This window comes from Dermochelys coriacea, chromosome 4, assembly GCF_009764565.3.
Source record: "Dermochelys coriacea isolate rDerCor1 chromosome 4, rDerCor1.pri.v4, whole genome shotgun sequence".
Classification (NCBI taxonomy): Eukaryota; Metazoa; Chordata; order Testudines; family Dermochelyidae; genus Dermochelys; species Dermochelys coriacea.
Window position 1 is genome coordinate 28993141 of NC_050071.1, and position 26665 is coordinate 29019805.

The following is a 26665-nucleotide window of genomic DNA, read 5'->3' on the forward strand; positions in this document are numbered from 1 at the left end:
CCAGCACTGGTCTCAGCACACTCCCACCCTCATCTCAGTGCAGAGAGAGGAAGAGAATGGCTAGAACCAGGGAGAAGGTAGGTACCTACTCTATGTGGACAGGGCCAGGACCCCAGACCGGCAGCAGGCTGAGCAGAGCCAGCAACCTGGACCCTGGCTGGCAGGAGCCAGCGGACGGAACCCCAGACCAGCAGTGGACTGAGCGGCAGTGGGCTGAGCCGCTCAGACCAGTGCTGGTCTGGGGTTCCAGCCGCCGGCCCCACTCAGACCACTGCCGGTCTGGGGTTCTGGCTGCCGGCCCCTTGCCAGCCGGGGTCCTGGCCGCAGGCCCCGCTCAGCCTGCTGCCGGCCTAGGTGAACAGAACCCCAGGCCAGCAATGGGCTGAGTAGCCGGCGGTGTAAGGTCAGTATTTTAATTTAATTTTAAATGAAGCTTCTTAAACATTTTGAAAACCTTCTTTACATACAACAATAGTTTAGTTATATAAATATATAGACTTATAGAGCGAGACCTTCTAAAAAACATTAAAATGTATTATTGGCACGTGAAACCTTAAATTACAGTGAATAAATGAAAACTCGGCACATCACTTCTGAAAGGTTGCTGACCCCTGCCCTAAACTATACAGATTTCACAGGGGAGACCAGCATTTCTCAAACTGGGTGTCTGGACCCAAAAGAAGGTTGGGGGGGGGGGTTTGCAATGTTATTGCAAGGGTGGTATTACCACCCTTACTTCTGCGCTGCCTACAGAGCTGGGTGGCTGGAGATCAGCAGCTGCCCAGCTCTGAAGGCAGCGCCCTGCCAGCAGCAGTGCAGAAGTCAGGGTGACAATACCATCCCATGCCACCCTGATTTCTGTGCTGCTGCCTTCAGGGTAGGGTCAGAACCCCTACAGCTATAACACCATGAAATTTCAGATTTAAATATCCGAAATCATGGAATTTACTACATTTAAAATCCTATGACTGTGAAATTGACTAAAATGGACCATGAATTTGGTAGGACCCTAATCATAATTCTATTATTTTACTCAGAATGTAAAAGAACCCTACAGCTTTAGCCAAAAGTGCAAAAATTAGGTAACACACAGAATCTAAGAAATCAATATCCAAAGGAATATTGCTGTTTCATAAACCTAATTAGGAATCTAAGTTCGTAAGACAGACTCTCACATCTTCTTAATAAAAAAAAGTACAAATTCGTACCTTTCCAGAGTCTCAGCTCTGCTAGAAACAAGACAGTCTCAGCAAAACCCAGAGAGACAAAATCATCATGCAAAGTAAGGCCTTGCCTATATTGGAGAGGTGCACAAGTATAACATATCAATATTTGGAACCCATTTAGTAAAACTATTGCAAATCCCAGTGTAGACGCTTGTATTTATTTAGGAGTAGCTTTTTATAACTTACCTTAAACACACTGTCAATTGGTTTATGCTAAATTAAAAAAAAATTAAGTGAAATAAGAGTGCCCACACATTGGTTTAACTACACTGGTTTAAATTCACTCTCCTCTGTAGACAAACTCCAAGTAATTTCTTTTTTTGTGAGTTAGAACAGCTTTGGACACTTCTAGGAAAACATACTTTTTGCCCAACAACAACTGCCCTTTCTATTTCTTGCTCAGGTTTTTATACTGCTGCCCATCACAGTAGTATCTGAGCTCCTTCTACATAAAAGCAATAACAAAGACCTTAGCGGACTTCAGAGTTTTCCCACTTTTCAGGATCAAAACTCTGCTTGGGTAGGGATTTTTGAGGGGAGGATTGGTGGCAGTTTAGGAATGGAGGGGTGTATTCATAGTTCGAGCGTCACTTACAGTGGATAGCCTTTCTCAAAATGTCCACACTGCCTTAGGGAGCCTGCAGAAAGATTTAAAGCAATAGATTTGAAAAGGGCAAGAACTGCTTCCATTCGACTAAAGCTGAAGTCCAATGATTACAGTTTAAATGTCAACATAATAAATTTCACAGAAACATTCTGCTACTTTGGGATTGAGGGCAGAGCTAAGTAGACCACCGCCGTTTAGAAAGCATTTTTCTGTATCTTCCTTCTTTTGCTTTCCTTACTCTTCATTGTTTTTCCCTGCCCTCCTGCTTCCTCCACTCTCCCTGCTCTCATCTATGGTCAAACCTGTGCTGTTGGATCACCATTTCTTTTGTCCTGTTCTAAGTATCTCTTGTAACATACCTTTTGGCCTTCTCAATTTCACACATGATGTCTTGCTCCGTTTACCAGCTCCCATAGCTTTCCATAACTGTGGATCTTAGTTTCCTCTTGCTCCTCTGTCATCTTGTACACCCTCATGGCTTTCATCTCATTGTAATCCCTCTGAGGTCAAAAGTGACCTAAAAGAAAAAAGACCTAAAAGTGGCAATTTTTCAACAACAAAAACTTCAAAACCGGACTCCAACGAGAGACTGCTGAATTGGAATTAATTTGCAAAGTAGATACAATTAACTTAGGTTTGAATAAAGACTGGGAGTAGATGGGTCATTACACAAAGTAAAACTATTTCCCCATGTTTATTCCCCCCCACACACACACACACTGTTCCTCAGATGTTCTTGTCAACTGCTGGAAATGGCCCACATTGATTATCACTCCAAAAAGCTTTCTCCCCCCTCACTCTCCTGCTGGTAATAGCTCACCTTACCTGATCACTCTCATTACAGTGTGTATGGTAACACCCATTGTTTCATGTTCTCTGTGTATATAAATCTCCCCACTCTATTTTCCACTGAATGCATCCGATGAAGTGAGCAGTAGTTCACGAAAGCTTATACTCAAATAAATTTGTTAGTCTCTAAGGTGCCACAAATACTCCTTTTCTTTTTGAGGTCAACGTTAGTCTGAGTTGTGTATTGCATCATTCAGATTGTTGTGTATTGAAACCAGTTCAAGCCCCTCCTTTCTTCCAACAGTAGGGTTAAATTTTAGCTTTGGGATAAGTAGGTAATGCTTTGCTAACTTCAGTAATATTGTACTTGCTTTTACCATAGCTGAATTTGGTACTAAATGCCTGAAACCATTAAAGCCAATGACAAAACTTACACCGACTTCCACAGTGCAGAATCTGGCCTTCAGGTTACTAAACCATAATACACCAGAAACAAGACCATTCAAAGTATAAGCTGAAACTCCTTTGCTATGTCTCTGTGCCCTCAACTCAAATTTCCTTGCTTCTAAGTGTTGTGAGGGAACCTTTAGGATATATTCTAAATTTTGAAACAAGAGGACTTGAGCATGCAAATCTTCATTCACCAAGATGACAAAAATCCATTTAATGGTACCACAATATTGTTCTATTTTTAAACAAATGGTTTTATTCTTGTTGTGCACAGGATTGGGTAGCTTCCCATTAAATAATTTGTGGGCGCTTTAGGGCATTGGCTTCTATGGTTTAGAAATCAGCCAAAGCAGCAGTGAAACTCAACCTTGCATGTTGTGTATTTAGTAAACATGGTCATTTGGATCCCACTGTTGTCCCTTTCGTTTCATTATATTATATTTTTTTGTAGAAAAGCAAACACAATAATCGGCAATGAGAATGGGATCTTACCCCAGAAATACAGTGAAACAAAATGACTGCAAGTACCTAGTGGAAGTGAAACTAAAAAGGAAAGCAAAAAAGAACGAGGAGTACTTGCGGCACCTTAGAGACTAACAAATTTATTTGGGCATAAGCTTTCGTGGGCTAAAACCCACTTCATTGGATGCATGCATTGGAAAATACAGGAGGAAAATATATATATATATATATATACACACACAGAGAACATGAAACAATGGGTGTTGCCATACCCACTATAATGAGAGTGATCAGTTAAGGTGAGCTATTATCAGCAAGAGAAGAAAACCTTTTGTAGTGATAATTAGGATGGCCCTTTTCCAACAGTTGATAAGAAGGTGTGAGGAACAGGAGGGGGAAATGGATGAGTCATTACACAAAGTAAAACTATTTCCCCATGGTATTTCTCCCTCCCACCCCACCCCCCACTGTTCCTCTGATATTCTTGTTAACTGCTGGAATTAGCCTACCTTGCTTGTCACCATGAAAGGTTTTCCTCCTTCCCCCCCCCTGCTGCTGGTGATGGCTTATCTTAAGTGATCACTCTCCTTACAGTGTGTATGATAAACCATTGTTTCATGTTCTCTGTGTGTGTGTATATAAATCTCTCCTCTGTTTTTTCCACCAAATGCATCTGATGAAGTGAGCTGTATCTCACGAAAGCTTATGCTCTAATAAATTTGTTAGTCTCTAAGGTGCCACAAGTACTCCTTTTCTTTTTGCGAATACAGACTAACACGGCTGCTACTCTGAAACCTGTAGGGGGAAAATTAGCATGGGGAAATAGTTTTACTTTTGTAATGATCCATCCACTCCCAGTCTTCATTCAAGCCTAATTTAATGATGTCCAGTTTGCAAATTAATTCCAATTCAGCAGTTTATCGTTGGAGTCTGGTTTTGAAGATTTTTGTTGTAGTATTGCCACTTTTAGGTCTGTAATCGAGTGACCAGGGAGACTGAAGTGTTCTCTGACTGGTTTTTACATGTTATAATTTTCGACATCTGATTTGTGTCCATTTATCCTTTTATGTAGAGACTGTTCCGTTTGGCCAATGTACATGGCAGAGGTACATGTATTGCTGGCACATGATAGCATATATCACATTGGTAGATGTGCAGGTAAACGAGCCTCTGATAGTGTGGCTGACGTGATTAGGTCCTATATGGAGTCCCCTGAATAGATATGTGGACACAGCTGGCAATGGGCTTTGTTGCAAGGATAGGTTCATGGGTTAGTATTTTTGTTGTGTGGTGTGAGGTTGCTGGTGAATATTTGCTTCAAATTGGGGGCCTGTCTGTAAGCAAGGACTGCCCTGTCTCCCAAGATCTGTGAGAGTGATGGGTCATCCTTCAGGATAGGTTGTAGATCCTTGATGATGCGCTGAAGGTTTTAGTTGGGGGCTGAAGGCGATGGCTGGTGGCGTTCTGTTACTTTCTTTGTTGGGCCTGTCCTGTAGTATGTAACTTATGGGTACTCTTCTGGCTTTGTCAATCTGTTTCTTCACTTCAGCAGGTGGGTATTGTAGTTGTAAGAACACTTGATAGAGATCCTGTAGGTGTTTGTCTCTGTCTGGGGGGTTGGAGCAAATACGATTGTATCTTAGAGCTTGGTTGTAGACAATGGATCATGTGATGTGGTCTGGATGAAAGCTGGAGGCATGTAGGCAGGCATAACGGTCAGTAGGTTTCTGGTATAGGATCGCTTATGAGCACTGTAGTGTCCAGGAAGTGGATCTCTTGTGTGGACTGGTCTAGGCTGAGGTTGATGGTGGGATGGAAATTGTTGAAATCATGGTGGAATTCTTCAAGGGCTTCTTTTCCATGGGTCCAGATGATGAAGATGTCATCAATGTAGTGCAAGTAGAGTAGGGGCGTTAGGGGACCAGAGTTGAGGAAGTGTTGTTCTAAGTCAGCCATAAAAATGTTGGCATACTGTGGGGCCATGCAGGTACCCATAGCAGTGCCGCTGATTTGAAGGTATACATTGTTCCCAATATGAAATAGTTATGGGTAAGGACAAAGTCACTAAGTTTAGCCACCAGGTTTGCCATGACATTATCGGGGATACTGTTCCTGACGGACAGGAAAGGAAAGGGTGTCCCTGCACCACTGAGACTGGAACTCAACTGCTCATTTCTGGGAACGGGGGTGAAGGGGGCAGAACAGGGGAAGGTTAAAAATGTCTCACTGTTTGGGGAAAAATGGACTTGTTTGATATCTCACCAGTATCGCGAGACTAGAACAGTACATAAGAGCAAATGGTAAGAACGAGGAGGCAAAGATGGTGATTTTGCTGGGAGTAATGGAAGCTAAAATTTCTAATCTGCCATGTCATTTATCACCTAATGAATGATGCCCGACGTTGTGCCAAAGCTGCTTGGCATGAAAGGCAGGAGCTGACCCCAGTTCTTTGTGATAAAAATATGCCACTAAAGTTAAGGTGTAGAATGTAGAAAACTATAATTTGACCCCCATCCTAAAGCACAGAAAAGAGACTTGACCAACCACAAGAAAATAAATGAGTATGCTCTCCACCATTGAAATGAAGATGGAGCCCTGAGAGTTATATTGGTAGGATGGTCCTTGCAATGATCATGGATGAAAGTTGACCAAGAAGAAGACCAACGACTTGGGGTACATGGCCTGGATTAAGCAAACCTCAGAGAGCAATTCAGATGACAGACAGGCATACAATCATGAGTTCTGGAGGAAGGCTATCAAATTACTGACCCCAAATAGGGAAATGGCAAGAAAGTATTAGTAGTGTAACACCACCTTTAAAACCAGCAGATGACAGAATTGCAGAATTGTGTAAATTCTACAAAATCACCTGCTCCAAAAACCACTGATTATGGAGCATTTCTGGTTTTATAGTCAAAAGCAAAAAGCAAATGGGAAAAGGTCTGCAGATGTGGCTACATTTTGGAAATTAACTGAGCATTGCCAATTTGGAGACAGCTTAGATGATGCATTAAGGGACTGGTTAGTTTGTGGATTTGCAAAGTGAAGCAACCCCAAACCAGTTATTAACTAAGGCTGATATAACCCTAAAACATACACTAGAAATCCCTGTATCAATTGAGACGGCTATTAAAGATGCCAGGACTGGCTGCAACATATAAACTGGGGGTCAAGCAGAAAGCACAGTATAGACAAAACTCAAAGCCTGCGTGCTTTCACTATGAGAAACAATTTTACAATGCAAATGTGTTTGTTTGTTCAAGGGCAAACTCTGTAGAAATGGCAACAACTTGGGACACACACATAAAATATTAAAACAAGTAAAAATGCACAACCCTGACGGCAATACCAGAGGACTTCAGATTCATTAGCTCACAGATGACATGGGACAACAGGGAATGTTGTAGAATCTCTTAAATGGTTTAATTTAGAAGGCAATACACGTGTTGTTTGGATTGCTTTACTAGTGGAAGGAGTATGACTTAAAGAGGAACTTCACACTGGGTGTGCTGTTTCTGTCCTTTCACAGAGGCTACTTAAAGATGTGATGTACAAAACCTCAGAGCCTTTAAAACCATAGATAGGAGAAATAATCATTTCCTTGGGTGTTGTTATAGTGAAGGTAACCTAATTGTACATAGCATATGTTAAACCTTTATTTTTTTGAAGCAAGGGCATCCTGCATTATTTGGCACTGAACGGCAGAGAGAAATTCAGCTGGCCGGGGGAAGCATAGAATGTCTGGAGGTATCATATATATATATATATATCAACTCCAGCCCAAAATAAAAATTAGCTTAGCTTGCTGTTTTTCCAGATGGCACAGGAACCTTAAAGCAAATGAAAGCAAAAATTGTGCTTGCAGGGAGAGCAGTTCTGAAACTTTGTAAAGCTTGTCCAGTACCATTTGTAATGCAGACAAAAGTTGAGGCAGAACTTCAGCACAATAGGATTCAAATTTTATTCAGGGTTACCTGGAGGAACTGGGCCAGCTCTATAGCGCCAGTAACGCAAAGTAATGGGGCTGTCCATATCTGTGGTAAGTTCAAGGGTACCTTTAACTCAGTATGGCATTGGATCAGTATCCTTTGCCTAGAATAAAGGATATATATGCTGGATTAGCTGATGGTCAGCATTTCTCCAAGATCAACCTCACTCAAGCCTACCTACAAATGAAGACTGAAGAGTGTGACAGGAAGTACCCAATGATTGACGCATATTAAGGCTTATTTCACTGTAACAGGCTAGTGTTTGGGATAGCATCCACACTCGCTGTTTGGAAGCAAGTCATGAGCTAAATATTACCAGGTGTTTTGGGGTATTTCTAGCACTTAGTGTTTCTTGGACAATATGCTAGCCACGGGAGCGATTGAGGAAGAGCACACTGAGTGCCTCTTTACTTGGAAAGCTGGCTGAGCTTGGACTTGGAGCAAAATGGAAAAATGTGAATGTGTCAAAGACTCAGTTACAGATTGTGACCACACAACTGATAAAGAGAGGTTGCATAAGTCACAAGGCAAAGCTGAAGCTAATCTCAGGGAATCCCAACCACAAAACATTTCACAATTATGTTGCTTTCTGGGGATGGCCTGTTACCCTGTGTTCTAACATCGTGACAGCTACGAACACAATCGACAGAAGTAGTGGTGGTTCACAAAGTATACTGTTACTTTTGTGGAGGTCAAGAGGTTATCGCATCTCTTACTCAATACAATGCATCTTTGCTTTTAAAGTTAGTTTGTGATGCTTCCCCATCTGGACTAGGAAAAGATGGACGGAAGATCATACTGAAAGGCCTAGTGCCTTTGCTTCTAGATCTCTTATCCCTGGAGAACATAACTTTGCTCAAATTGATTGGGAAGCACTGAGTTTAGTCTGGGGAGTTACAAAGTTTCACCAATATCTGTGCGGAAACTGATTTACTCTTGTTATAGGTCATGAACCACCAGTTTCAATTTTTAACCCAAAAAAAGGAGCTCTGACAATGGCTGTAGCGTGGTTAGAAAGATGGGGGATATTCTTGGATGCTCAGTATTAAGATACCACAAGTACCAACCAACAGGTGAATGCAGATTGCTTTGTCGTTGGAAGTAGGATGTAATATTATTGAAGGGGAACTGAAGACTATCACTGTGTTCTGCATGGTACAAATGAACCCTTGTCAATGACAAATGCCATAGTACAGTACAAAACTAAAATGAGCCAGTTCTGGCTAAGTGTGACTTTATGCGTAGTGGATGGTCTTATACATGCAAGCACCTGTTTCCACATTTCTTTATTCTAAAGCAATGGTGAAATGTATATTGATATTGCCTGATGGGTTGCACCAAACTGCTGATTCCTATGAAGCTCAGGTCACCTGTACACCAAGAATTACATAAAGGCCACATGGGAATTGTAAAAATGAAGGCCCTGGCTGAGTGTTGTGCGGCAGCCAGGGATAGATAATAAATAGAGAAAATGGCAAAACAAGCTCCAGGTTGTCAGCATATACAACATAAGCCTAAACATGCTCCTTTGCTTCTTTAGGAGTGGCCAATTACTCTGTCAGTGAATCTACAGCGACGCCGCTGGGCCATGTATGTGATCTTATGTTTTTGACTTCAGTATACTTCCATGGCCTGAAGTGTTCTGTGTGAATTCAGCTAATTCAGCACAAACAGTGGAAATGTTCAGACTATTGTTTTCAAGGACTGGGGTTCCTGAAAATATTGTCATAATTGAACTATTCACATTAAAAAAAAGTCAAAAGAAATGATACTGTACACATCAAATCATCTCTTTACTGTCCTGCCACAAATAGATTAATGGAAAAAAAAAATGTATCCAGACAGTCAAACAATTGATTCATGCGATGGGTCCAGACAAAGGTAGCTTGCAAACCAAGATTGTGAATTTTCTCTTGGTCTACTACAAATCAGATGCCAGAGCTATTTTTTATGGCTGCAATTTAAGGTCTTGCATGGACTTGTTAAAAACCACATCTACAGAGGGTCTTTAAGAAACAGTTTGATCAAATGGCTACCAATAGTCAAAATGAACTGGGAGAAAAATTTTGAGTAAGAGATTGCAGAGATAATTTGTGGAAACCTGGAGTGATTATGTCACTGGATAAGCGAATAGAAGTGGCAACACAATTTTCATGGAGAAAGTACATAGTCCAATTTTTAAGCACAAGTTCCTCAGGATGTTTTACCCTAGGAACGCCTACTGAAAATACTGAGTCTGTAAAAATAATGTAATTGCAGAGATGTGATGAGTGACCCTAAGACTACATAGCTGGAAGATGTTGCTGATACTGCTACACGAGAAAGTACAGACACTCTTCCAGATGCTATTGTTGGTATATCCACAAAGTCATCAACCAGAGTCAAGTTATAATCCCCCTCCCAGACCTAATCTGTAGCATGTTTTACATTTAATTATAGGAATGATTATGTAACGTTTTAACAATGTACTTTTACATTAAAGGGAAAAAGTTGCAGCATACAGGAATTGAGTAAAATCTCTTTAAATAATTTGTGAGCCCCCTCTAGTGGCACTCGGTGTTCTGTGTTTGAGGGCTCATCTACAGTGCTCCCTGTACATTTTAATTGGTTCTAGTGTTACGTGTGAACTGACCTGTGTGGATCCTGTTGATATGCACTAAAACTAAAAGATCCCTCGTGTGCGTTAACAATAGTACTGGTTGAGACAGGATTACATTAACAAGCCTTAGGGAACTCACACGGCCCAGAGAGTGCACTAATGTTAGTGCAGACTAAAATTTAAACCCTTCTGATGTAAACTAAAAGATCGTGTAGACAAGTCCTTAGAAGCCAGCCAGAGCAGCAGTACGTATTTGTAATTGGGCCTCACATATTGTATATATTTAGTAGTCATGATTATTTGGACACCGTCATGCCTGTGTGGTGGCTTCATACTATATTTGTGTGAAGGCCGTAAGAGACACCAGTTTTGTTCTGCTATATTAGGACATTTGAACCAATAAGAAAAGGAATAAAAACCAAATGAAAAAATAGTGGAAAAGATTAAGATGACCATGGGCAGAGGGAAAGAGAGAGGGGGGAAAAAAAGAGGAGAGAGAGGAATAAAATTATGCATACAGTATATGTTTCATTAAGCATTGACCACACACTTGGGCCAGCTTAGCATTAGAGGGATACTTCTAATGCTAATACACAGCTCCCATATTATCTTTTCTGACATCAGAGCAGCCTTGAGGAAAATAGGTTTAAATTACAGGAGAAGTGGTTTGTGGACTCATACTAGTTTTGTGATTCCAAAATTAGTTGATGCCAAGAATACTGAAAAAGTCTAACTGCAAAAAATTTCCCTGTCTCTCGTTTTCTATACTACAGTAACTGGACACTTCAATGTACTTTTAAAAAATGTTTAACAAAATGCACATTATCCCAGCTGTATCTGTTCTACTAGTAATTGTGTATTTCATACTGTTGTCCAGTAAGTTTGAACATGTGAAACTAATTGTCTTCAATTGTTAAAAATGAACTGTGAAGAAAAAAAAAACCCTCCATAAAAGTAACTTTATCCAAGAGAGCTGTAAACTATTTTAAAAAAAAGTTTTCTGCTTGCTTTTTAAAATTTGAAGTTGCAGGTACTCTCTGTGACAATTATTGCAGCCACATGTAGTATCTTTAGGAACTGTATTATATTAAGTTTATGAATGTTCCGTGTATCTCTGTAGATTAGGGATTATATTTCACTCCATGGAGCTCCTCCAAGAGCTAAAAATCTGTGGGTGGTGATTACTGCAGTTCCTGGGAAGTACCACTCCCTGTCGTGGTTTGCACATACTGGTCCAAAAAGGTACCAGAAGCCCCAGGAGACAAAGAAAGGACTTCTAGTATAAAAAGCTGAATTTAATCAGATACAAGGGAGTTTTGATTCAGCAAATGCACATAAGCTTTTGTCCAAGGGTGGACCCAGCCCTGTTGAAGGGTTGGAAAGACAAACCAGCCAGGATCTCCATAGGACCGATGAGGAGCTACTGATAAAGTGTTTAGATCCTATTATTTTTGTGTTTTCTCTGTATTGTTTTGTTTGTAAAGAAACATAACTCTGCTTTGAAAGAGTTGTAAGACACTGTCATTGTCCTAGGAAAGAAAGCAAAAAGCAGGGACTGGACTTAATTGCAGTAAAATGCAAGGAGTTGCAAACCTAAATCCCTGGTTGGGAAGTAGTGGGATCCAGGTCCCTGCCCAGAAAGAGGTGACAACTGAAGGCCTGACACTGGAAGGGGGCATTCCTTGAGTAGACAATGGAGGGGGATTAAAGGTGCAGCTATCCTGAAACTGAGACACTCACATCCTTCTCTTTACAGGAAGTGATACAATTTGGCAGTCTCGACTGTAAGCTGAGCTAAGGTATCATCTTGGAGAGGAAGGAAGGAAGGAAGGACACAGATTTTTAAGAAATCTCCAAGCTCCAGTAGAACCTCAGAGTGACAAACACCAGAGTTACGAACTGACCAGTCAACCATACACCTCATTTGGAACTGGATGTATACAATCAGGCAGCAGCAGAGACCAAAAAAAGTGCAAACAGAGTACTGTACTGTGTTAAACATAAACTACTAAAAAAAAATAAGAAAAGCAGCATTTTTCTTCTGCATAGTAAAGTTTCAAAGCTGTAGTAAGTCAAAGTTCAGTTGTAAACTTTTGAAAGAACCACCATAACATTTTGTTCAGAGTTATGAACATTTCAGAGTTACAAACAACCTCCATTCCCAAGGTGTTCAGAACTTTGACGTTCTGTCGTAATTTTAAATCATTTTAAAAATGTATATAGAAATCATCCTTAAAAGGATAGTTTCTGGGTTTGAACTTCCTCTTCGGTTTGCTTCCCAAGCAGCAAAGTTAGGCTCTCACCACATTGGAGCAGACCTATTTTAACAAGCACTGTTAATGCAGCTTTCCTGACCATGATTTGACTAGCATTAGGGTGACAAGATAGCAAGTGTAAAAAATCGGGACAAGGAATAGGGGGTAATAGGTGCCTATACAAGAAAAAGCCCCCCAAATTTGGACTGTTGCTATAAAATTGGGACATCTGGTCACCCTAACTAGTTCTCAGAAACTGTATCCACACTGTTCAGGGAACTCATACTGGGTCCTTGCTAGCAACAAAAGTGACCCTGCGCCAGAACACTCCAAATTCTGGAAAAGTTGGATGAGATGTTTGCAACTCTGGCCTAACAAATATGACTGTGGCAAGCAGAGTTCTGTGGGGCCACTGGACAAGGTTTAGAAATAGTTAACACCTAGTAGTGACCTCTCAAAATGCTGAATAATTTACAAAGCCTATTACTATGTTGTTCACAACATCCACATAAAGAGCATCAGGAGAAACAAACCCTTTTCCCTATAGAAGACACACGGTGGTTGGAAAAAAAAAATCAAATTTTAAATCTTGCTGTTTGCATGAGCCATTTGTTTTACTGTTTTATTATGGCTTATGCAGTAGAGATGAGGAGTACTTATGGCATCTTAGAGACTAACAAATTTATTTGAGTATGCTCAAATAAATTTGTTAGTCTCTAAGGTGCCACAAGTACTCCTTTTCTTTTTGCGAATACAGACTAATATGGCTGCTACTCAAACCTGGCAGTAGAGATGAAACTACACAGGGCCATACCATGGGTATACTGCGGCTGCTTTCTGCCACACCAACATAATTCAATCCTAAAGCCAGTGTAAACAGCCTGTCGAGAATCATTTCACCCTAAGGGAATCCTTCAGTGGCGCAGACCTCTTACTCCAGGCACTCCTCTGTGGCAGCTGGTGCAGCAGGGAAAAGAAAACATGGCTGGAGGGAAGGGGGTTGTCAGGCCGATATGTACCATGCTGATCTTTGAATGGCATTTTTAGCCCCTTGGACATGTTTGCAGGTGGCATATACTAGAGTAACTCTCAGACTGCTCTAACCTGGTGTGGAGGGGAACCAATCCTGCACAGAGCAGAAGCTATCTTTGTGTGAGCCTGCGCACATCCTGAGACTACACTCTATGCTTTGCTTTATGCCACATTCATTAATTTTTGTCTGCTTTTGATAAATAGCAAGAATTTAAAACACCTCCTAACAGAGAAGTGCAGGGTTTTTGAAATAAACCTTCACTACTCTACAGTTCTTGGTTTCCCTGTACTTTCATTGTTAGTTAGATAAGACTTGTAAACTCACTGACTGATTGGGGCATTGGCTGTTGAGATTAAGCTCACTGATAAGGTCCACAATCTGGTAAATAAGCATGACTAGTCAGGCCAAGAGCTATATTGCAATTTCATGCAAACTTTCATATAATTTTTTTGTAAAGACCATTTGATAATATTATTCCTTAGAACAGATGGATAACTACCCTCTGTTCCCATCTTCTTTGAAGGACTTATTTTTTTCTTATGATCTGCGAAAACCAATTATAGATTTATATTAGTCTCTTTACCTTCTTATCACCGAGTCCTGGATATCATGGAACAGCTGTGATTTTATCCTATGTTTTATTCTGCCAAATCAATAGGAAACATGGTGAATAGGGAAAAGACACTCATTAACAGACCTTTTAGTGTTAAGTGAGACACCAAATCAATGGTTAATAATGGCACCTCAAAGGAGAACCAATGCAATACTGATGACCATTGCTGTAGTGAGCATTTCCTGCTCGAATAAGAGCACAAGAGACTCGGAAGTAGAGGAAAGATGAAGGACACAAAAAGGAGTAAGAAGCCACACAGAAGGTGTTAAATTTCATGTTTGAACAAAATGAAGGTTTTAAATCTTAGCATCTCGAAGAGTTCTTAAGTGTCATTAGAAATTACGCTATTTCAGCTGTCTAAGTGCAGAATAGAACTGACTAGGAACATGTCCACGATTTGTCTGTTCCACTTGTTCATTTCTAATATGAGAGAGAAGCTCTTCACCACCTGCAATTATATCTTCACAATTTACAAGCCAGAACAAAAAACCAAAACCAAGAATTTAGGATTTCAACTGGATTTTTTTTTAAAATAATCAGAACAGAACAGAAGAAGAGTATCTCCATATTCTACTTCAGGGTTAATTCCATAAACTTTCTGTCAATGTGAATTTCTATTCAGAAATCTAAAAAAGAAGTGTTGCTTTGCTTCAACACAGAAGGCTTTGGAGACCTATGTCAACAGAGTGTAATCAGAACGTCCAGCCTGGATACAGTGCAGAAATACACTACCTGTTGCTGCAAGCTAAACCTGCAATTAGGGTGACCAGATAGCAAGTGTGAAAAATTGGGACGGGGGTAATAGGATCCTATATAAGAAAAAGACCCCAAAATCAGGACTGTCCCTATAAAATTGGGATATCTGGTTAACCTACCAGCTAGAAAGAGGAAAGTGTATGGGAAATATAAGACACTAGAAAGAGCACTTAAATAGGGCACACAGTCAGCTTTTCACATTGTTTGTAAGAATAGTTGCAGTACATGGTACACAGTGTAGGAGAAAAACAACTTGGCTTGGAATTTGGGGAAAAACAGAAATACTGGCCGTTTTCAGCTTTTTATTACAGTTGAAACATCCAATAACTCTGAAACAACTTGGTAATAAATTATTTTGTCTTTAGTAAAAGGATGACCTTTCACTAGAAGTTTCAAGCCATCCTGTGGCATTTATCTCCTAAATGGTTGTCTTTTCTCCTGTCTGAAAAAAGAGGAAATAATGAGAACAAGGTGTGTGTAGGAGCATGCATGCTTGAGAGATTCAGCCAGAGAGAGAAAAGCACCGTAAATTCATGCACATTTTTATTGAGTAGTAATATAAAATGCTTTTTTCATTGTTACAAGTGCATGCTTTGATTGCCAACATTTCAGAAGTCAAATTACAAAGGCAAGGCTGTAGGCTGTAGTGAATTACTTGGGCACTTATACAATTGTTAAAAAATATCAATGGACTGTTTTGTTTTTCTTTTTTAAAATGAACCAGTTGTAACCCGTAACTGATATACAAAGGGAAAAAAGTGAAAAAATTACACATTTTGTGGCACATGACAGAACATAACAAAATGACTAAACCATTATGACATTAACAGTTATCATGCATTTAGAGTTTCACATGTAACTACAAACTTATTTAAATTTCACAAGGTTTGCTAAACATGCTAACCATCTATATGTGCACTGACAAGCTTATGTTAAAAACTTTTTAAGAATACTCTCCCCCCTAAATTTTTCAAAGCTCTTTTTGATTACAAAATTTCAAAGGCATTAAGCATTTTTTTTTGTAGAGAATATAAAGTACGCCAGTATACATACATTTCCAGTATAAGTCAGACCACTAAGCGCATTACAGTCCCATACAGGCCTATACAGCCAATTTTTTCTTAAAAAACATGCATAGGCAGATTTTTACAGAATATAGATGCTTTTCACTGCACTTAATATGGTGTCTTGTTCACTATACTTAAAAATGCACCACTCATAAATATTTAAATTCAGCAAGCCACAACCAAGACTTGATTTACGAAAAACTGCCCCCCAAAACAAACAACCCCCCCAATATAAACAGCAAAAAAAAAAAGATAAATGTTAGCATTATTCCAGTTTTTTTTTAAGTTGAAGAAAAAGATACTTGCTGCCAAATTAGTAAGATAAGTGTTATATTTAAAGAAGGGCATTTAAGCACACTAAAGAAACCTGAGGTAAGCATAATCTGTACAAAATTAAACTGTCTTTTTTTTTTCTTTTTTTTTTTTCCTTTTTTGGCATTTTTAACAAATTTGCAACATTCTGTTTTTATATTTTTAAAGACTGCCTAATTTATTTTATAGCCATTGTCTGACAAGAGTAGCAAAACATTATCAATAAATAGTCCTTATTTAGTTTGTACATCATTTTGTTAAAAATGTTTTGATGTCATCCATATTTAGTGCTGCAACTGTAAACGTACAATAGTTAGTAAGAAATTAGACAAAGTTTTCATGTCCAGTAACATAATAAAAGGCCTTTCAGTAACATATCTAGAAGTTCCCAATGCAGTAGGAAAACATGTTCAATTCCCCTAACTTTGCAATATATACCAGCATTAGCTTTCATATTTCTATAAGCATTTTAAAGGCATATCCAAAGGAGGTGTTTAGCCCCCACCCCCCACCCACCAAAAAAAAGTTTACTATCTCCTCTTAGATGATATTGTAAACTGACTCCAACATCTGGCTCCCAGAGCAAGTAAGCTATTATCAGAGGCAAGAACATCCAACCGTTGATGTGCAGCAATCCCATCATGCCCTGCAGCTAAAAAAACAGGAAGTGGTCACTGAATATTACTGCTATTACTGCCATTGCTGTCAGTGCCATTAGTCTCTGAGGAGATTGCCTTGTTGATGGAGTTAAGGTTGGCATCAGATGGCATGGCATCTCTGCGTGGAGGCATCCTCTCATTAATTCGATCTAAGCCTTTGGCTTCTTCAAAACTAGTGATCTTATGCTGTGGTGAGAATCCTTTGATAGCTAAATAAAGGATTATTAAAAAAAAAAGAAGGAAATTAGCAAAGTCAAACTGTTAGTATTTTATCAATTTATCAACAGTCAATAACTGAGAAATTCCCTCATTGTGATGAACAAAATGACAAAATCTGATAGCACAATAGACTTCTTACCGTATTTGGAAAAAACTGAAAAATTAACAACCAATGTCTCTCGCAAACCAAATGTCTTTCAACAAGATTAAATTCTAATATCTTTTTGTCCACTTGAGTTTGGCTTAAAATATTATGAAGCTGACATGAAGCTACAATTTGTAATTATGAGCTGAGCTCAAGGCAAAATGACTATCTATCTATACTTTGTTGTAATAAATTAAAGCCTTACTAACCTTGTGTCCAACCTTAGCATCCTTACTCTGGCAAACTTTCAAGGACTTATTTTTGAAGTAAGGACTGAATAAAGACTTACATACTGTGCCAATCAGAAATCATGTATGGCACAGAGTGATCAATTTGATGGATACACGTTAAAGATATCGAACAGGGATAGTCCTATAATCCTTTTGGAATGCCTTACAATTTTTTAATCACGAATCAACTGCTCATGTGTTACTCAAGAGCAGTAACTTTCCCTGTCATCCCCTGGGTCCTAGAAAGTAATTTGGCTAAACTGGAGTAATTCAGTATGACATGGACTAAAAATATCATTCTTCTGGCATATTTGTTCCTCTTCACTTTGAAAATATATCAGCATAGGACCCAATAACTGAATTTAAAAAGTCAATGAATCTGTCCTTCAGCAATGACATTTTCATTGATCTCAGCAGGTGTCCACAGATTAGGCAAAACTATCTGTAGAATCTGATACAACTATTTTATTACAGGACTTATTTTTGAAGAGACATCTATTTAAAACAGAAGAAAAAAAGGCACTGTAGGCAAAGAGTTGACGACAGCCATTAATATAACTTTTTGTAGCCTTCCGTGCATTTTTCTCATCTATTCAAAAGCAAATCAATTTACCGTATTTCCAGAACGTTGGTTGCGTTTTTGTTATACTTCTACCTTAACATGCCACATAGCAGAGATGGTGTGTTAGTACCAGGAACCCGCAAACTCGCCGGAACAACAAGGTAAAGGAGTTTGAGAGATAAACATTTCTCCTCCCAATCTGACCCAACAGAACCACACCCTACCAAAAAGAAAAGTTTCTGTAAATTCAGCATCTTCTCCCTACTCTGAAGTGGCTAGCACTTTTCTTCTTAGTATCTCTTAAAAAAAAGTCCCTGGTACCAACATACCACTCACTGAATTTTGTGGGGAGCGTGGAAAGCAGCTGTCATGCTGAAATTTTGCCAACCATTCCTGTGCAAAGGTGTGCACTAATTTGTTCCTCAGGATTAATTTCTTTAACCAATTTAATGGATGTTTCATATTTCAAGTATACTTTGATGTGCATGGTTTTTTTTTTGCATATACTATTTTAACATATACTAATTTAACATAATGGTGATTACTCAATTGAAGGGGGAGGAGAAGTGGAAAGAGGGCAAGGCCCACAGCAAAGCTTCTTCTTTAATTCCACCCCTAAAATAAAGATGTCTAATGAACACCAATGCCAAACCCTTAAAGAAAGTTTAACAGATGGTGGCTGTGTTAAGCTGGAAATCTTGTCTCCTCTTCTGCAGGCTGACCCTTCAAGGTTCTCAGCCCATTGGAAGTTGTGGATGCTGATCATCTCACAGGATCAGGCTCCGGTGAACAACTACAGTGATGATAATTTTTAGCTTATAAGGGGAAATAACCTTTTATCTGGCATTTGTTTGCTTTATTTAGTAAAAATATGTATGGTTATAGTGGCTAACCAGTGATAATGGCAAATGAAGGAATAACTTGAAGAATGAATATTCCTGGAATGGGGCTTGCATTCAATCAGTTTTATTTCAAGCAGACATATTATAAACCTTAGTGCTGAAGAATGTGCTCTGCTGTAGTTGCTGGTCAGACAACAAGTATTAGCAGTTGACATTGAGAGTTTACTAAACACGACACATAGTCACAGAAATCACAGAAAACAGCCAAACTGTCAACGAGAATGCACACTGCAGATTAGAATTTGCCAATAGGAATAGATAATTCCAACATAAATAGCAGCTCACTCACTGCTATTTAGAAAGCAGTTGTATTTTCTCTTACTTATTTTGTTCTACAATTATGTTCACTGCTTTATACAGATCAAAAAAATTCAAATGGCCAAAAAAGGCACTTTTAACATCATACCAAACAACCATGACAATGACCTTTTTTTTTTTTTTTTTTTTTTTTCTAAAAAGTCAACTATTTTTTTTAGGGGGGCAAGAACAAAATACAACTGAAAAGAATTTTGTTTTAAAGGGGAACTTTGAAATTCTTCTTCCAAAACTTTACATTACTGATTGCATACTGTGTATATTTATTTAAATATAAAGTTAGATCTTAATAGTATGGTTAATAAAATTGCACGTGGATTAAATTAAAAGGATCATCAATAAAGCACCAAAGTTTGCAATACTGAGCATTCATAAATCTTCTGAGGCAGCCATTCTCTTTAGATCTGTAGCTTAGATGGTGCTGGGGCTAATGGTTGCTCTAATATAAATACCCAGCACGTTAACTGACACTACTAGAAGAAACGGACATCTTGCAGACAAATGTCTCATGTTTTACTTTTAGAGAGACATAAAAAACATGTTGAACTGTAACAAAGAACTATTCAAAATTACTTCTTTACAAGTGACTTCAGCCCCGCCACCTCCAACCATGTTTATAAAGTTGCCTGTTTTCTTCTTTATCAATGATAACTGAAAATGATTTGAGGCAGAGAAATGATTCAGCCCTAAGAATACAGCTTATGAGTTATGTGTCAAAGAGCATTTACTAACAGCTGCCGTGTCCCCTTCTCTTTCAGCTAAAAGTCCCCTCGTCCCCTTGTGACGCTACTCAGTACTTAGTTTAATGTACACAAATTAGAACATCATTGTACCTTTAAGAAAAAAAACAACACAACAAAAGACTTTCCCCTTTAAAGCAAGTATACTTTGGTTAATACCGAGCCACAACTGTTAGCCCAACACCCACACAATCTGTACAAGCTACAGCAAAATGAATACACCCAGCAGAGCCCTTATCTGTTGCAGCAACAACAGAAAGGGGACTGGCCAATTTACCTTCATCAGCCTCAATAGCCTCAACAGTCGCTGAAGGGAAGAAAGGGGGTAGCAAAACGAATGAGAAAAATGAGCAGAGGATTTTAACTCTAAGAACAAGTCAGTGAATAGCAAAGGAGCTAATAACTAATGTTACTGTAAGTGCTGGATTTCAGCACAGAAGACAACACAGAAATGCTACACAAGGAACAGAATAGGTCTAGTTTGCAGGCTGGTTTGAGTGGTAGAAAATGGTTTGGGAAGCTGAAGGATTCACAAATTAAACTTTAAGGAAAAAAAACAAATTTGACAAATTTTCTATTAACTCAAAGAAGCTGACAAAAATGTTTTCTGTATTGTGCATCTGACCTACACAGTGTGCTGTAAAACTACTGCAGCACTTACCAAAAAAGTGTCAAAAAGGGCGGGAGGGAAGTGGAATAAAGCCAGCAGAAGAAATTCACACCATTTATTATCTCAGTTTGGAGAACACTAGTTGCTATTAGTACTGAACAGGACTGAAAAGTCATTTAAGAGAAAAGGGCAAAATTTACAACTAGCAATATAAACATTCGTTCTCTTTCCTGACTTAAAAAACCAAAGAATAAGACAGAGGGTTAATACAAACTGTGTCTCTTTTACTTGCAAGTTAGCTCAGTATCAATGCAGCTGTATCTGCATACCTCCCTCATTATACCATCATCTTTGAAATCCAAGCATTTTTAACATTTTAAATCAGATGGTATTTAACACACGGAAGGGATAAATATGAGATTTAAAGCTGCTGGTAGCAAAAATATAACAGCTTAGTCAGAAACTTTTATGGTTAGGAGGTTGCTGCTCTGTAATGTACACCATTGTTGATCAATTATTTTAAAAAATATCCCTATTAAAAATAACCAGTCAGTTTGAATTTGTTCTTATAGCCAGAGACTCTGAAGCTGAAGGGGTCAGGAAATGCAATCGAACTTAATGATGGCACAGCCAAGATATTTATTAAGAAATTTTGATAAAAAACCTACTACTTTAGCTTTTAGCTTTTCTCCTTTTCTTCAACTTGAGATGATTTTTTTAAATAAAAAAATAAGTTTTTTGTAGTTATGTTAAATATAGATTGAGATCAATGCTAAAAGATGTATATTGTCATCCAGTAGCATGGAGAAGTCACCCATGGGAATCCACACACAACACAGTGAGCCTATATCTTGCAGGCTAAAAAGTAAGAAGATGGTAAATCAAAGGACTTGAAAAATAGAAAAAAATGAAACAAAAAACTAAAAGAAATATAATGACTGTGGTTAGAAATTAAGATGACTAACTGGATCCAAAGTAGCACTGGCACATTAGAAATAAATAATGACTACTGAAATGTATACTTCCACAGAACTTATTGGTCAAATTTTCTGTTAATACATATAGTGCTGTTAAAATGTGCTAACAAACTATGTAGATATCAGAATAGTTGGTGAATGGTGTACTCTGTGTTAACTAATGTAATGGGTTGTGTATAGGAATGTTTTACTAAGCCAGAATGCTGCAGTATGAGGGGATTTTCCTTTTAGTCATTTTAACTAGAACTTTTTGGCAACATTCTAAGTTAGTTCGGTTCCTAATTTTTTTGACTAGATGTCAATAACATTTTCCTTGGACCAAATTCTCTGACAAGTCTAAAGAAATGATAATGAGAAGAGTCTGGATAAATATCATAATTCTGCTGACACACTGAGATGGGCATTCTGGTGAATCGTATTGCAGCATTTTCAAAGCAGAACATTACTCTCTGTGTAATACACAAGTCACAACCTCCTCCCCTCCTCCCGCCCCCAAACAAACAAACAAACACAAAAAAAAAAACCACACCACAGAATATCTGAATCTTCTAGGTAAGAGAAAAGAGACAGTAAAGGGAAAAATACAAAGAGAAAGAATACTCCAGAAAGGAAACAGGAAAATAAGAGGCTGAGACTGTGTTAAAAATATAAAGTGAATTTCCATTTCTCACATGTATTGACAACAGAACTATACTACAGAAATATAAAACATTCTTGGCTGCCTGGCATATATTGAACAATAAACAAAAAAAAGAGAGCAAATAGTAATACAGTATTAAACACTCTTTTGCAACTCCAAATTCCAAGAGGAATATTACATCAAATGTATCCCTGCTACATACTTACAATATCCCTGTAACGTGTCTTACTACAAAATTGGAAAGAAAAAGTGTATTGTGCTTGCATACATAGCCACCAGAGTATTAATAAATCCCTTACTTCAGATTCATGCAGATTGTGAAATTGCTTTCTTTTATGTATCTCTTACATCATCATTTAGAATCGTCAGAAGATAAATTCCAATTCTAGAACTATTTTTGTTGGTGATTCTCAATGAGGAAGGAGAAGATAACAGACAGAATACAGTTTGATTGTCATTATTTATGCTGAATTTGCAGTACTGGGAATAGCAAGAGTTTGTATAGTCTCTATTTTATCATGTTTGTAAAGTTTATTTTCTGATTTCTCTCTCTGAAAATCAGTGGGACATAATAAGACTTGAAAAGTGGCCTTATAAGAACTACTCATACATGAGCAAATATTACAAACCATCTGTTTTATTTTGTACTTTAATTTTTTCCATTGGAAGATTGTGATTATTTTTCCTTGGCTTCTGTAGTTCAGTCTATTGTTTTATACATGGAATGGCACACAAACATGCTTACCGCTTTGCAGAGTTTGCTTCCCTCCAGAGAGTACACCACTGGGCAGCATTCCTGTTGGAGTCAAACCTTTCAGTGTCAGCACGCTCTCACTCTCTTCTCTGTAGAGAGGAAAAAGAAAATCAGTATTTTTTCTTTTCTAGGATTGGAACACAAGCGGTTGGATTGAGGAAAATACATTCAGCAATACGAGTTGCATCCTCATCTTAGTGCCGTTTTAATGTTTAGGCTGTTTTTGCAGGGGGCAAAATTCGTCCTTGTGCAAAGGGCCTGCATGAGGCACCACTGAAGTCTCACTTATGCCCTCCTTGAGGTTTCAAGTTGCCCAGGTCCTCTGCACAGAAGTGAGTTCCCCACTACACAGTACTGGATATGGGCTGTTATTCAGCTAATAATGCAACTTGGGCCTGTAGAAGTAAGTATGCAAATATATACAGACACTGTAATGTTGCTGTAAACCAGGTGCAACGCTGAAGCCCTGAGCCTTGGTAGGTGCCTCCCGCAGGGCAGAAGCCCCAAGCCCTAGCAGGCAAACCATGGCTCTCGAACGTCTGACGATTGTTGGATGTGGCTTGGAGAGTCAGTACATTTGGCCACCCCTGCTCTAAGCCATCAACATGGGAGCAGTGGGACCAGAGGAGTAATAGCATTTGTTAGCAACACATTTAACCCATTCCTATGTCACATTTTCCAAAATCGGGTTTTGTTTTTTTTTTAAAAACCCACCATCTAAACTAATAGCCAGGTACATAATTAGTTGATTGTCAATAATGATAAGGTACCCAGCAATAAGCAAAGCATTAACTTGATGGGAAGTTTGAGTCTTAACTTCACTACTGCTACTGTGAAAATGACAGTAAATTAGCTTAGTTCATGCCCTCAAGGAAAATCATTTTAGGAAATGTGAGGAGTAATTTTTGCAGGTTTCCAAATACAGAAGTGTAAAATGTATCATTTTGAATGCATGAGGAACAGCATACGGAAGAACAACTCATCACAATGACTGAACAGCTTGAAAAGAATCTCAATATTGCTTTAAAGAAGTATAATGTTGTTGGAGTTGATATTTGCTTTTCAGCAAAAACTGAAAACTGCCCCAATTTCTTTAAGAAAAACAAATGTTGATTATTTTTCTTTGAAATGTGAAATTATGTTAATCTGATTGAAGCCAAAATGCACACACACAAATGCAGAATTTGGCCCCAAGTGTACGAGATGGTAATGTATTTTTCTCCACTAACACCAAGAGCTGTCAGGTAAGTATTGTTTTTATTTAGTAATAATGCAAGGCCCATAGATTTCTGTATTTAAGAGCTTATCTCTTTCCCCTGCAGCATATAAATTTTAGATTCTATTTACAGCTTGAAGATTATGCAGATTGTTTTCATGATTTAAGAACCCAAGTCAGATTCTCTCTTCCTCTATACTCCAATCAGGCCACAAGCAAAAGGTCTGAATGTCAAGCAGTATTAACACTGCATTTCTATCACATTAGAGGTTATTAAACACCAAGCAAGGTTGAGAGCCCTTAGTTGATCTATTTCTGAGAGTAAATTCATAACCTGCATTTTGAATTGTCACTTCACCTAATTTGTGATTGATCTTGGAAAATGATTCCAATATTTCTTACGGATTTACCATTACAGGGTATTTGTAAACAGTATTTTTCTGCAATTTCTGTTTTGTTAAATTAAGAATGAATTCAGTATTTCCCAAGCACCTACTGTAACAGTTTTTTTTAAAATATATATATATTTGGCTAACCCTGAATTTCAGCATAGCTTTCTTGACCCTTTTCTTTTGCTGCTCAGGTATTTTATTTCCACCATAAAAATACGATCTCAAAAATATAGTTCACTTGAAATTATTTATGTAGTCCTATCATGAAGCACTGATGTCATGCAGAAATGGTGTCACTTGTGCCATTATGTGATGTATCCTAAACCTACCTTTGTATGATGACTTTTTCTTAGGGAAATTAGCAAAAGAGTGAAATGCCATTTTATCCCCTGATTTTGAGGTGTTAATAGCCAATGGATCTTATACATTATGAGCTTCACATATGTGGAAAGCAGCTTTCTATCCAAATTATGTCAAAATGGAAATGTGCCAACTCACCTTCACGGTGTATAGCTAAAGAGGTTATGGCTATTCTGGCTCAGAAGCTGATGATCTAGACGTGTTCATACTGTGAGTGAAGTGCAGTAGTATATGATTTTCTGGATGTCTAAAAAAGGCTTTTTTGGGAACAAGCTAAAAATAGTTTTTAGAGACAGCAGAGGCTTAAATAAGTAGAAGTGAACATCCCTATGCAAAAGACACCTGAAATCGGGGGTGGTTCCAGGTCCTAGTCTGACCTCTACCAACCCATGTCCACAAAAGTATGGCAAACCTGAGGCAACTAGGGAAATATGGTCTGGAAGACATTACTATAAAATGAGTACACAATTGGTTAAAAAAACATATTCAAAGAATAGTTATCAATGGTTTGCTGTCTAACCCGGGACAATGAATCTAGTGGAGTTCCACAGGGGACGGTCCTGGGTCCAGTACAATTCAATATTTTTCATTAATGACTTGGATAATGGAGTGAAGAGTCTATTTATAAAATCTGTGGATGACATCAAGCTGGAAGGGATTGCAAGCACTTTAGAGGACAGAATTAGAATTCAAAATGACCTGGACAAATTGAAGAATTGGTCTGAAAACAACAAGATTAAATTAAATAAAGACACGTGCAACGTAGTACATTTCGGAAGGAAAAAAAATCAAATGTGTAACTACAAAACAGGAAATAACTGGTTAGGTGGTAGTACTACAGAAAATGATCTTGGGGTTTATAGTGGATCACAAATTAAATATGAGTCAACAATGTGATGCAGCTGCAAAAAAGATTAATATCATTTTGAGGTGTGTTAACTGGAGAGTCATATGTAGGATGTGGGAAGTAATTATTCCACACTTCTCAGCACAAGTGAGGCCTCAGATGGAGTGTTCTGTCCAGTTCTTGGCGCCATACTTTAGAAAAGATGGGGACAAACTGGAGAGAGTCCAAATGAGAGCAACAAAAATTATAAAAGGTTCAGAAAACAATCTATGAAGATAAAAGAAGGGGTATGTTCAGTCTTGGGAAAAGAAGACTGAGTGGGGACCTCATAACAGACTTCAAATGTGTAAAGGATTGTTATAAAAAGGATAATGATCAATTGCTCTCCATGTCCATTGACGGTAGGACAAGTAATCAGCTTAATCTGCAGCAACTGAGATTTAGGTTAGATATTAGGAAAAACTTTCTAACTATAAGGATAGTTAAGTATTGTAATAGGTTACCAAGGGAGGCTGTGGAATACCCAGCACTGAAAGATTTTAAGAAAAAGGTTAGACAAACATCTGTCAAGGATGTCCCTGCCTCAGCCTGGAGGGAAGATTTAGATGATGTTTTCAGACCCCTTCCAGCCCTACATTTCTAGGATTCTATGCATACAGACAAATTGACTTCCATATGCCGTTTATTGCGACTGGGTTATCCTAACAGGACCTTAAAACACAAGGTGGTTGTTGTGTTCAGGGCTAGATTCGCAGAAGGATCTAGGTGCCTAACTGCCACGTTAGGTGCCTAAATCCCAGAATCAAGCCCTACTGATATTCACACAAGCCTTCTCAACTACTAAGAAACTATAGGCACCTAAAGTCACTAGCTGCCTAAATTTTTCTAGTACAAGATCCTCAGGTGCCTACGTTTCTGCCTGTGCACAGGAATGCTGCA

The 26665-nt window shown here is 38.5% G+C and overlaps 1 protein-coding gene across 2 annotated transcripts in view; it reads right to left on the bottom strand.

Moving 5' to 3' along the window:
• Nucleotides 1-15300: 15300 nt before the first annotated feature.
• PPP3CA (protein phosphatase 3 catalytic subunit alpha) overlaps nt 15301-26665 on the bottom strand; it is a 345008-nt gene continuing 333643 nt past the window's right edge. Inside the window, exons 12-14 of one of the 2 annotated variants that reach the window (XM_038399269.2) lie at nt 22903-23000; nt 20208-20237; nt 15301-17026 (exon numbers count right to left, since the gene is read on the bottom strand). In XM_038399269.2, coding sequence (XP_038255197.1) covers nt 16830-17026; nt 20208-20237; nt 22903-23000 — 325 coding nt within the window. In that variant the 3' untranslated portion in view covers nt 15301-16829. The remainder of the gene's footprint in view (nt 17027-20207; nt 20238-22902; nt 23001-26665) is intronic. The other variant, XM_038399270.2, reaches the window with a different exon arrangement.